At 40.2% G+C, this 13,953-nt stretch overlaps 1 protein-coding gene across 1 annotated transcript in view; it reads left to right on the forward strand.

Moving 5' to 3' along the window:
- Positions 1 to 13,917: 13,917 nt before the first annotated feature.
- The window catches only part of PRDM1 (PR/SET domain 1), a 105,545-nt gene continuing 105,509 nt past the window's right edge, over positions 13,918 to 13,953 (forward strand). Inside the window, exon 1 of the mRNA XM_074946888.1 lies at positions 13,918 to 13,945. Coding sequence (XP_074802989.1) covers positions 13,928 to 13,945 — 18 coding nt within the window. The 5' untranslated portion in view covers positions 13,918 to 13,927. The remainder of the gene's footprint in view (positions 13,946 to 13,953) is intronic.

Here is a 13,953-nt window from a genome sequence, read left to right on the forward strand (position 1 = left end):
TTGTCCACTCTGCTATGTGGTCACTGACCTGACCACCTCTCCCATTAGCAATTTAAGTGTAGTGCAGGTAATCATAATTTCAGAGGAAGTGCAAGAACTGTTGAATGGAGGAGGAATACCCCTCCCAGTTGGCGCCTACCATTTGAATTATGCCAATAGTTTAACAAAGGACTCTCTGAAAATTTCCCCCCCTTAATAGTTGATAAACTCAGTATACCAGATTTCAGAGTAACAGCCATGTTAGTCTGTATTCGCAAAAAGAAAAGGAGTTCTTGTGGCACCTTAGAGACTAACCAATTTATTTGAGCATAAGCTTTCGTGAGCTACAGCTCACTTCATCTGATGCATACTGTGGAAAGTGTAGAAGATCTTTGTATACACACAAAGCATGAAAAAATGGGTGTTTACCACTACAAAAGGTTTTCTCTCCCCCCACCCCACTCTCCTGCTGGTAATATCACTTTAGATAAGCTATTACCAGCAGGAGAGTGGGGTGAGAGGAGGTATTTTTTCATGCTTTATGTGTATAAAAAGATCTTCTACACTTTCCACAGTATGCATCCGATGAAGTGAGCTGTAGCTCACGAAAGCTTATGCTCAAATAAATTGGTTAGTCTCTAAGGTGCCACAAGTACTCCTTTTCTTTTTGTGTATACTTTCCACAGTATGCATCCGATGAAGTGAGCTGTAGCTCATGAAAGCTTATGCTCAAATAAATTGGTTAGTCTCTAAGGTGCCACAAGTACTCCTTTTCTTTTTTCAGTATACCAGAAATATAGCCAGGATGGGCAGGGATGGTGTCCCTAGCCTCTGTTTGCCAGAGGAATGGGTGACAGGGGATGGATCACTTGATGATTATCTGTTCTGTTCATTCCCTCTGGGGCACCTGGCATTGGCCACTGTTGGAAGACAGGATATTGGGCTAGGTGGATCTTTGGTCTGATACAGTATAGCTGTTCTTATGTTCTTATGAGGTTGCTTGCAGTGAAAAGAGGGGGAATCTAATCTTTCCTTTTCCCATTTAACAAAGCCACTACATCATAACCAAGGAGGGAGGAGACAACATCTGACATACTTGTATTAAAGTGCACATGCTGGAAATGTTTACACTTAGCTCTCAAAATGTATACTGGGCCAGCTTCATCACTAGTATAAACATGGGTCACTGAGTGTATTGTTAGAGTAGTATCCTGTTGGATTTGAGTAATCTTGGGTGTGCAGAGCATTTCAAATGGCTGGGGGTGGGGGGGAGGGAAAGCGGGGGAAGAGAGATGTGGAAAACCTTGAAAAGGGACCTAAGGTATTCTTGCATGGGAAACCTTTTGAAAATACCTGATGCGATTTGCTATTCAAAAGGCAGAGCGCTTGCTCTGAAGCTGGATTGTTATCAGCCCTTAAGATAAACCCTCGCCGGCAGAGATGATTAAGTAGTTTCCAGAGTGGGTGTGAGTTCCATCAGAAAGGAAAGAAATCATTCCAACCCAGCCTTCAATCTGGTCCTGGAGTATTAACGAAGGCCCCCCGCAAACCCCCTCCAGCGCACCACCGGGAGGCTTCCCACCAGCAGGCTCCTATAAGTCTCCACGCCCAGTCCACCCATCTTCCTTCCCACCCCCCCACCCCCTTCTATTTAAAGTAAGAAAATGTGCTTTACTGCAAGAGCTCCCAGCCCCCGGGCTGTAACCTCTGCGGCGGCAGCACAGCTAAGTCAGAGCCACACGCAACCGGACTGTTCGCCTGCCCCTGCTGGGACTGAGGCTCGGGGAGGGCGAGTGTGTGTCTTAGTGCGTGTGCCTTGAGCTGTACTGACAGCGGGAAGCCTTAGCTGGGGAGCGAGGGGAGTTTTCAGGGCTCATCAATCACCTCTATCTTTGGGGGGCAACCTTTCTACCCTCTCCCCCCACACACATCCCCTTGCTGCCCCAGTCCCATTACACCCGGCCTCCTGCCCCCTCTCCAGGAGACACTGTCACTTTCCCAGGCACCCCACTCCCAAAGTCTGTCCCCCCCCACCAGGATCCCTCGCTGCGGGACCGAAGTGAAAGTGAAGCAGCTCCGCGGGGGGGGGGGGGAGTGTCACGTGACAGATGGGAAGCTGCCCAATCACAGGGGTCTGGGCAGGGTGAAGGGGGAGATTTGGGGAGCTGGCTATTCCCCCCCCCCCCCCGCACACCGCCCCCAGATCAATGAAGTAGCCGGGGCAGGAGCGCGGCGTGTGACTGAGGCGGCGGCGGCGGCGGCTGCTGCTGGGTCCAGCCAGTGCTACTCCCGCGCAACACCTCCCCCCAGTAAACCCACAGGGCAACAGGCCGGTGAACTGCCCCCCCCCCCGCCCTCGCCCCCCGCCGCGTCTCTCGCCCCTGGAAGCCGGGCCCGCCGCGGGGAGACCATGAGAGCGCGAGGCCCCCCGGGCAGCTGCCCCCCGCTGTGAGGCGGTGGCGCAGAGGGGCGGGGCCGCCCGCGGGGATTTATCAGCTTTCTGGGGGCTGTGTCCCTCCTGGGGTGGCGCCTGCTCCCCCCGCCCTGGGCTCCGTGCGGCGGCCGTCCCGCTTCCTTTTGTGCCCGGGAGCGATGAGGCAGGGGGCTCCGTGCTCCCGGCAGCCGCAGCCTCCGCCTGCCCCCAACGCCCCGCGGGCACCGCAGGTAAGTTCGGCGCGGGGGCCAGTGGCCAAGAGTGCGGGTGGGGCTGGGTGGCACTGGAGCCCTGCTCCCCCTCCCCCAACAACACCCCCCTCCCTCTAGCTAGAGGAAAGTCTCCCCCTCTCTCACGAGCTCTTTCAAACTTGCTAGAGCATCTGCCCCTTCCCAGCTTGTTCCTATTGTTTTAATACCCCCCCCCACACACCCCTTCCTGCCTCCTCGTCCCGGCATTAAAGCTGCCCGGGGCATGCTCCCTTGGGGGTGTCTTTGCCCTCTCCAGATTACCCTCCCCCCTCCCGCCCAAACAACACCACCCTTTGCATTTATTTCTGGTTTCTAAGGGATTTCTCCCCAACCTGTCTGTAGGTATGTTTGTGTAACCAGACACTGAGAGTAGCTGTCTGCTGGAGAATTAACTCAGTCCCCCAAAGCTTCGTTTGCATTCAATAGAGGTGTTTGTTTTTCAGGTTTAGACCTCCAGACGGGTTGAAGAAATCGCCCGAAAGGAACCACTTGGAAGATTTTGTTTCCGCCTGTGAAATCCCCCCTAGACTTGAGCAGGTGGGGGAATCTGGGGGATGTTTTTGTGGGGGGCTGCCTGGGGTGAGGGGCGGGGAAAGGGAACTGAAAGTGGAGAGATTCTGGGGTAGTTTTCCTCCTCGTTTCTGAACGCAGGGAAGATAGATCGAGACTCTTACTGTTGGTTTTTAAAAATAAATAATACAGATGCTGGCAGATCTCTTAGTTTTAGAGAAGTGGATTATCTCTAGGATTAACGTAAAATGTTGATGTTTGAGGAACTGCTGTTGCTCAACCCGTAAATAAAGTGGAGATGTTGACAGATTGTCTAGCCTCTGGTAAAAGAGAACAAAAACAGTGCATTTCTTAAAGGATATCAGCACTTGGGAGGGTGGAGGAGAGAGGAAGGAGTTTAACTATTAACTTTTATCTGGATTTATAAATGAGTTGAAACTCTTGTCACTGATGCTATTTTATGTCTTTGCCTTTCCATTTCCCCCCGTACAAGATGGTGAAAGGCACATGGAAACGCTGATGTGCACATTAATTGGACAACTGGGTGATTTTATTGCTCACTAGTAAAAATAAATGTCACGGGAAAGTTGCTGTTTGTAGTTCAAACGGCGAGGAACTAGTCTGGACAAAAACTAGCAAAGTGGATGGTTGGATTCAAATTCTGCCCTGTTACATTTGGAGTTTGTTTTTATTTTTCTAGATCATTCACTTGAAGACGCTGGAGGACGATTTGCAAAAAGGTAAGACACGTTTTCACCAAAGATTAAAATTCAAGGCTATATCGTGTATTTGTCATGCAGCTGAGGCCCATTGTCTCAGCAAAAGTCCTATATTTGTTCAACTGAACTCCTGATGAATGGGGTAATGCTGACCCATTACTAGGCACTATTTGAACAAATGGAGTAATATAAAGTATTTAGCAAACATGTCGTTTGTTTCAGTTATACACCGGGATGTTAGTTAGAGCTGAGGAATTCTTCCTGTCCAAAGAGAATACACGTTTTCTTTAACAGGGACACAAGAAGATGATGAAAACATGTTTTCGTTGTTTTTCCACGTATGAAATTAACGTCTAACTTCACACACATAATACTCAAGGTGTCTCAAATATAAACTTAATTTGACTTTTGGTGTAAACTGAAAGGAAATGGTTGTGCGTAAAATACCTTCTTCATCTCAGCTTTACAATGGGCCAAGAAAACACTTTCTATAGCTATTGTAAATTGCGTGATAGCATCAATCTTGTCTTGATTTAAATTAAAATAGAAACAAATGTGTTCGTTTTATTTCTTTTGAAGCAGCTTAATATAAACTTATTTTTAAAGTAATAATAAACTGTAACAAAATCATTGGATTCACCAGGAGTTTTCTACTTTTCATAGGTTAGTCAAGTGAAAGCAAGGATTTTTTTTTTTTAAGGGGGTTGAGGGGGGGTGGGGAAAATGGTCAATTAGACAACGGAACTCTTTGTTTATAACTGCAGCATTAACATAAGCGAAACGTAGGACTACTATGTATAAATTAATTTCAAAATGAGAGCCCTAACATCTTTATGCTTTCCCATTTTTTACTATTTAGGAAGATAGTTTCTTTTATTGGACTGTGATAGTTTTGTCTTTCTCCTCTCTGCCAAACGGAAACATAAGGAGTGAGCAGGACAGTTCATTCTCATCGTTTATTTTGAAAGAGAAGTTTGTATGGTATTTTCAGATCTGAGGGAGTTCCTCTCTTTCTTTGCCAGCAACAAGTGCGTTGATATACTGAGCTGAAGAACTTGGGCATAATGCCAACTCAAGCAATTTAAACGGCATGGTTATTAGTATCTATCCTGTCCTTATCACACAGTAGTTGTCTTTAATAAACTGAATGTCCTTCCAAGTGATAATCGTGGTTGACAAATTAGTTCAAGTCTTAACTCTCTATTCCAAGTGAATTCTGTTTTAATTGATAAATGCTAAATCTTAATTCCATCAGCTATAAAACTTTGCAATATACAGAGAGGATTTTGAGGAGATTTTCTTACAAATAAGACAAATTGTTTTAATTTTTTTTTTAATTGTATCATATTTACAATGCTTATGCCTCTAAACAATTCGTATTTCTGCATTTGCAAGAGGTAGTTGTTTTTGAATCCCACAAATTAATACTTAACAAAAAAAATAAAATTAAAAGAGCAAATAATTTTGTTTGGAAAAATTATTTAAGCATGTGAGATACCCCAAAATGTGTAACAATTTCTATAACTTTTGTGAAGTGTTGTAGCTGGAAGTGATAATGAATATAATCTACTATAGCAGCTTCACTTTGAATAACTAGTTGCACAATCCATATTTAAAAAAAACAAACAGGGTTTATTTTCCTCATCAATCAGCTAGAAATGTATTGTGTAAGAACTGTTAAATTTTCCAACTGAAATAATAGTGAATTTATTTCTAGAAAGCAATTAATAAAATTTCAAAGAAATATATAGTTTTCTTTGTATGATCCTAACAAATAATAAGCATTTAAAAAAACTCTAAAAGACTTACATGGGCTGTAATTTTCAGTCCTCCTCATGTTAACATGTAATTTTTCCTTGTAGAATTACTAGGTAACATTATAATCCAACATAAAAATATGTGGAAGGGGATGTATTAATAAAATTAATTAACTGTAAAATACAGAAATAGTAAATGAGCATATCCTTAAGATATGAACATTTATGAAAAGATTTATTACAGAAGAGCCGCACTCTCATTTGCTGATTCATGAACCTGCTAAATCTTGCCAAAAGCATCAGTATCTATCACTCATGGTCTCAGCAAACTGATAATAGCACAGTGCTGTAGTGTGAGATCTCATGTTTCTAAGTCTTCCTTAATTTTACAAAATACATTACAGTACAGTTACTATTATGCTCGGAAACAGTCATAAATAGACATCTATATTTTTTCAACATTAATGAACAGAACTACATTTCAGTAATGCTGTATACTTGATTTCATGTTTTATTAATTTGCAAAATTCACACCAGTGGCTAGGAGATAAGTGCAACTTAAGGTTCTATCCTATGTCTTAAAAGCAGCAATTGTCAACTAATAAAATAAATCAATTATTTCTCTACAAACTACGTATTGCTGAAAGACTCTACCATTTTTTTACATTTTATATTAAGCTGATCAATCATACATAGACACAACAAATGGTACCATTCTAAATGTTAACTTTGTAAAAATTTAAATACAAAATACTAAGTAGTTGTTGAAGTATTACACTGAAACACCTGAAGCCCAGAAAATAGCACAGAAAAAAGTAACTGGCATTGTGTAGCAGATATATTTATTTGTCTCTGTCGTTAACACTACTGATTCAGTTGTCCCAAATGATATTTAGGAAGATAATGGAAAATATTTAGGTACTGCATTTCCAGCTGGAACTTTGGATATTATAAGTTGCTACTATTTTTTCACTAGAAGCATTAAAATTACGACAATGGTTTCTAGCCTTATGGCGTTTAAGTAAATATTGCAGTAAATATCATGGAAATTTGGCTTCATTTTTTGCAAACCTCTGAGTGCTGGCAGCTAATTTAGTTTTATAGTTGGCATCTTTTTCCATTTTTTGCCATTTTTTAAATATTAGACAAAATGGTTTTTTCTATAGTTATACTTTTCAGTGCATGGGATGTATGCCTAAGCATGAAACCATGTGGGAGCTGCTATTAAGAATTTTTGCCACTATTCTTAATTCCTTCATCTTATTCAAGTCACTCTTAGGGCACATCTTCACTAAATGTGTCATATTAGAATTCGTGACATAGTCATATTCTAATACAATAAAAATGTCCAAAGACAAGGCTTTAAAGATCCTCTTCTGCAACGTCATGTATGAAAAATGTGTCCTAAGTCCACAGAAACACACACACAATGTATTTTGATCCACAAAAATATATGTATGCATGCCTAAACTGAGTAATCATATTACCATATCTCCGTAAGTTGTGTTTTTCTGTTTTGGTCTCCTCTCTTGTTTGCCAAGTCCATCACTTGCTACAGCTTACTATATGAACTATATGGCATCCGATGAAGTGAGCTGTAGCTCATGAAAGCTTATGCTCAAATAAATTGGTTAGTCTCTAAGGTGCCACAAGTACTCCTGTTCTTTATACGAACGTAGTTCTTGCTACTGTGAGGCACTCCACTGAAGTCATTGGGACTATTTTTAATAATAAACAATACACTTGGTAGGGTTTTCAGAATGATTGGTCCTTATAGTGTAAGATCTGCAGGGCAGAAACCTGTTTTTGAGGTGTTTTCTGTCATGTGCCTGGCACTCCTGAAGATGCTATGAAATAATGAACGTCGATAATGTGCTTAGGTTTGTATCTTTTATTAGGGAATGTGCCTACAAAGCTATTTAAAACAAAAAGAAAAATACTGCAACAATGTGGCTTCTAGCTAGGGCAGGATGTGCTTTAATTGCTGTGGAGCCTTGATTCTAAATTAATCACAATTTTAATAGACCATACTTTCTGTAAAGCCAGTGGGCTAGATCCTCAGCTGGTGTAAGTCATCATAGATACATTGAAGTCAGTGGAACTGTGCCAGTTTACCCCAGATGATGTTAGTGTCCTTCTTGGCTTTAACAGTTTTTCTTTAATCTTCTTGCCACTTAAAGTTTTACTATGATCTACCCACATTCCAGAAGCATGGAAGAATGAAGACAGAATAACATTTTCCTCATTTCCCTCCTCCATTCAGTCTTTGGTGGCTTTTCTCTTATAATAGGATTTATGTTTTATTAATCATATATGTTGTAATCCGTCTCAGAGCTCTTAAATGTACTTGTCCTCCTTAAAATCAGACATTTTAAATCACACCTGAATAGAAGTGTTATTATATTTAGAAACATTCCAGTCTTGTCTAGCTTACCAGATGTAGGTGTGTTATAAATAGCTTCCTGATGATGCTGCATTTGTGATTAAAGGTTCCTAAACACTGTTGTTGGCAACCCTCTTATTATCAACTTGTTTGATGTAAAGGAGTTTAGAAAGGGTGCCCCCACACCCACTTCCCCCCGAAAATGACTTTACTCTGTTTGCCAAATTCATGACACTTTTCTTAACCAGGCTGCAGTATCAATAGTAGTAAGTTACACATTTGAATCTGTACATCTTATGTATTAAGAATAGTAAGCATTGCTTGGTCAGTAAAGTGGAGAAATAATTGTTTCTCTTTATCAACTGGCTAATGAGCATTTGTGAGGACACTGTTACTAAAACAGCTCATTTGCAACGGGTCAAACTAAAGTTTACTTTCCCTTTGAAAGTAGAATATAATTTGGCGGATTGCTGCCTACATTCTTTTAACAGTTCTGTAAACAAAAAAGTTATTTTTCTTAGCAAAATGAAGTATTACTATATGAAGTAGGCATTGTTTTTATACAGTTGTCAGAATTCATGGTTTTGGAGAGTGGAGTGAGTTTTGAGGATTTTTTTTTTTTTTATGTTTGTGAAAAAGAGGGCTGGGGGTAATAAAAAAAAATCTTCCCCTTTTTAAACATTTTTTCTACCAACAGCAGTGCAAAGAAAGGGCACTGCATAAATATCTATTTTTAAAATCAGCTCCCAGTTATTCCTGGGGTTTGTAAACAATAACTTCAAGGGGGAAAGTGTAACAAGATTAAGATATGGTGGCCCAGATACAATGGTGATGAAGGGCTATATAAGTACGGTATAAATAGATAAAGAGTGTGCATAAAAACACTGTGATAGTAGATGCTCCAAGTAGATGTGAGTTTCCTTTTTTAATTGACTAGCAATTTACTTTACCCTTTCCAACAGGAAATTCCTATTCCTATTCCATCAGAATTATAAAATATATTATAGTAAATAGTTTTAATTAATTTTAGCAAAATTTAATTATTATTTCACTAATTTTATTGAAGCAGGAAATGTATGAAACTACAAAATTTCAACTGGCTACCCATGGAAATATAAATAACCAATAATATGTGCAGTATATATATATTTTTCCTCCATCAAGTGTGACATGTCACAGGCACAAGTACAGATTTCCCTTTTCATTTTTAGTTAGTAAACAATGTGGGTAGAAACTGTGCTGTAAAAGGCCACTAGCTGATGCCTTTCCAAAAAAAAATTACTTTTTTTTAAACTTTTCACTGCATGTCTAGATTCAGTTTTCTCCTGGTGATGTGGTTTGCCAGTGAGATAAAATGTTCTTACTAAATTCTAAATTTAAGGGTAATGCTGTCAAATTGATCTTGAGTGGGACAGTTTCAGAAATGTCTGTCTTTTCAAGTCAATGTCCTTAATATCTGCTGGCGGCGGAGGGGGAGAGGGGCTTTCAATCTTTCTTGCCTATTTTTTTTTTTTTGTCAGTACACACTTTGTGTTACTTTTTACCTCACTTACTCTTAAGGGCATTGGCTTCAATAGAACTGACAATTTACACCAGCTGAGGATCTGCCCCAAGATGTGGTACTTCATGGCTAAGGGTCCAATCCTGTTAACATTCACTTCCAATCAGGGGTGCTGAGAGCCACTGAACCAAACTGTAAACCCTGGATATAATGGAAACCACTGCAAGTCAGGGGTGCTGCAGCACCCCTAGTTCCAGCACTTATGCTTCCAATAAAATGATGCATGGGTAGAGAACATTTTATTGTAGGCCAAATTTGGCCCTCAGATTTTAGTCCAACAAAATTTCTAGAAATCACAAAGGTGTAAGAAATAATTTTACATCAAAGTGAAAGTCTTGTTACTTTATTATGTTCATGATTCTCGTGAACTTCTGTATGTTATTTGGCATCCTCTAGCTAAAGGAGATCATGCTAATTAGATTATAAATTAAGGGGCATAAACTTGCATCATAAGTTTCTGTGCTGACAATGTGTCTTTTTGGCTATAAAAGGTTGCCTTGGGATTTAACATGTATACTGATAAGATAAACCACGTCTGTGTTCAGTCCTTAAGAATGTAACTGTAAGAAAACAGTAGTTGATGCAAAGGAGAATAATTTGTATAACAATGATATTATGAATGCAACTTTTTTTTTGTAATTTATGAAACAGCATGAGTATAGAGAGATGTGGGAGATATAGACACTGTGATTAATAGTGGTTTTTTTGGAGCTAGAATAAGAAATTTCAAAACTAAAACAGAATTTTTGCAGAAAAATAGTATTTATTAAAATTAGAAATGATTAGGCTTTTATGTAAATTTTGCCCACAGTCAAGCAGAATACTTTTGAAAGGTTTTTTTTTTTTTCGAAAGAACTTTTGAAGCTGCTTTTTAAAAGTGACAGAAGAAATTATACATATAATCCTAGATTGCTTTTTTCTGCAATTATTTATTTAGGGATTGATCTTGTAGGCCTATATCAATTTACAAGCTAAGGGCATGACTCTGTAACACCCCATACCCACACACTCATTCATATATAAAGTAGTTCTTACATATTTTAGCCTATGCAAGGCCTACTCACATGCCTCCATCTTGTAAATACTCAGAATGAAATCCTGGCCCCACTGTAGTCAATAGCAAAACTCTCATTGATTTCAGCGGGGTCAGAATTTCACTCTTAATCAGATCTGCATAAGGCAAGGGTGCAGTCACATGGATCCATTCTTCTTCTTTCCTAGGACATTATGGATGTGATCAAACTTCTCACAAACTCGCTGTTCTTCTTCTTCAACCTTCCTCATTGCCTCATTTTCTTCTTCAGTTAAAGCTTTAATTTCCAAGGCTATGTCTATACTACCAGTTATGTTGTTATAACTTATGTCGCTCAGGGGTGTGAATAAGCCACCCCCCGAGCGGCATAAGTTACATCAACATAAGCACTGGTGTGGATAACGCTATGTCAGTGGGAGAGCTTCTCCTACCAACATAGCTACTGCCACTCATTGGGGATGGATTAATTACATTCACAGGATTGTCAGCATAGAATGGCTATACTAGAAGGTTTACAATGGCCCAGCTGAATTGGTACAGCTGCACCGCTGTAAGCTTGCTAGTGTAGACATAGCCCAAGAATTTACTTCTCTGAAAACCCGTATTTCGGGCAGCTGTCTCCCTGGCTTGTCTTTGCTGCATTCTTACTTCATCCAATGTCTGAGAAGCTTTTTCACCCTGATTATACAGCTCTGGCAGTATGTTCTTCAGATGTGACTCCTTTTCTGTCTTGGCCTCCTGCACTGGGCTGGTGGTGCACAGCTTGTGTCTGGCCAGGCTGATGTGCTCCTGGCAATAGAACTCTAGGAGCTCATGCTCCAGGCCCTTCCTCTGCTGAAGGCCCATCATGGGCAGGTGCAACTGGTGACCCCTGAAAGACAGGCTCTCTCAGTGAAGCTTCAGGTGCTCCAGACAGAAGGAGGCCATGCAGGTGAGGTAGGTCTTGGCAGCCACTGCCTCCGGACAACTATTATAGGTTCAAGTTCCAGCCTTTCTTCTCCATCTGTAGAACGCTCCAATACTTGGCATGGCATCATGTGCTTCAGCATGGATCCAGTTGTAGGATGAGGGCCTAACTTGTGTGATTTGAACCCAGTGGGGCTATGCACAACCATAACGTTATTTGGGTGTGTTTGCAGGATCAGAGCCTTGCCTTGTAACTCTTTCCTTACAATTTCCAAGTGAAAGCACATCAGCTTCTTATGCTCCTGGCCCTAAAAGAACAGTTTTTAAAATAACTTAAATACGTTTAGATCAATCTGTCCTATCTTTGACAGAATCCTAAAACATGTTACTTGGGTGTTTCTCTGCTGTTACTTACTTGTTTTAATATGCCTTCTATGGAATTTATTAATGCAATAAAAGGAAAGACCAGGATATTTGACCCAATTGCTCTATAAAATCACATTGTTCTATAATTTAAAAAAAAATGAATTGGGATTTTACTGAGGTAAAAACAGGTAATAGCTTTCTTCTCCCTTTTTGTTATTCAAGGGGGGAAAAGGAACAATAGGTGCCGTTTAGAGTCAGGAGCTACCCTTCTAACCTCTGCAGCTCTTAAAATGCCTGCAGGTTTTTAGATGGTGGCTTTTATACTTGTAATTCAACTTTTGTTTAAAAAAACAAAAGACAAAAAGAGTAATGGTAGGAGTACAATACCAAACTGCTGATAAACATGGAATAAAATTGTTGGAGAGGAAAGTTGGCTATTGACTCCTCTTAGTGGTCTTTCTCTTTTCTCTCCTCTCCTGTATTGACATTTATTATTTGAGGTTTTTAAAGAGGGGAAAGTCCTGCCTCCACTATAAAGCACTCAAACAGGCGATTGACCTTTAAAAGGTAGGCACACTGTCTATGAGTTTTTTGTTTTTTTTTAAACGTCCACCTCCCAAAAGAGCAGTAGTTTCTACATGAGTCTTGGAAAATATGTTGCATGCTGTTTCTAGACTGTTCTTTTTTGTGTGTGTGAGGGTCTGGGGAAGTAGTATTTTCTTCCCATGCCATTTTTTAGAGAAAGGAGTCTGAGTATCCATTTCCAAAATCCTTTCCAGCCGAAGGAGATGGGGACAGCATATTGTACAGCTGGGCCAACTTGAGATAGTTGCTTTTTAATTACTCTTTCAAATATTCCTTTCAAATATGCTGTGCATGAGTATAAGAAACTGAGGCATGTCAGAAGCACGTATAGAGCACTTTTTGACACAGTAGAAATAATAATTTTCTTCTGTGTGTTATACTCTTGACATTTATAGAGTGTTTAATCTTTTCAGAGCCCTGTAAAACACTATGTAATGTAAAAGCACCTCAATAGATGGATATGAATATCCTTAACACTCACACAATATATGAATGTATTTTTAAAAAAGGCTAGGGAGGCAAAGCAACTTTTTTACCCCACTGTCTAAACTGTTGTTGAAAACTAGGAATTGTGGTGCCTAAAAGAATATTTTCACATATGCTAAAGCACTCGTGCCACATTTCTGGAGGCTAACCATGCCATTGCCAACTCTTACTGAACAGACATGAGTATGTCAAGTTAGCCTTGAGCCCAGGTCACCTCAACACATAAAATCCAGTAGGCTGGCCCAGGAGCAGATTCTTTTCTCATGCTTTTCACTATCTTACTCTGTGAGTAGTCCCAGACTATCTGCAAAATAAGCTACTACTCAATGTGAGTAAAAGTAGCAAAACAGACTGGTCCTATCCTTGTGGATGATGCTTTATGCAGTGTAATATCAGGCAGGCTGTATGTGTTTAGAATACGATATTTACACTGGTACTTTGTTTTCTGATACTGGTATGATCTGAGGAGAGAAGGGGTTACTTTTTTTGAAGTACTGATTTTCAGTACAGATGAAGGTCAAGGAATGTAACAGTTTTAGGAATGTACACCTGTGAGTATAATAGGAAAGAATCTGTTTGTGTATTTTCACCAATGACATTTAGATCAAAGGTCCTCAAGGTGTTGCTGTAGTGAGAAAAGGGAAAGGGGCCACGCAGCTTACCCACAGTGACCTTTCAACTTGCTCATTGTTAGCAAGTTTTCACTAGAAAACCAGTCGCAACTCTGCTTGGTTTGGGATGACTTTCTTTCAGGGATTTGCTTATTATGCATGTGTATTCAATTCAGGATGTGGCAGATTGAGGGCTGGTAAGTAATTAAAAGAAAAAAACTAGCAACAAAAACCTCTAGTCAAATATTGAAACTGATGCCTAATCTTTCAACGGAGTGCATTGACCTATTGTCAGAAGGACTTAAAACCATTTTGTTCAGAGGCAATGAACGTTACCACGGGACTAATGACGTTAGAATGGCTGGTGAGTAA

This window comes from Natator depressus, chromosome 3, assembly GCF_965152275.1.
Source record: "Natator depressus isolate rNatDep1 chromosome 3, rNatDep2.hap1, whole genome shotgun sequence".
NCBI lineage: Eukaryota > Metazoa > Chordata > Testudines > Cheloniidae > Natator > Natator depressus.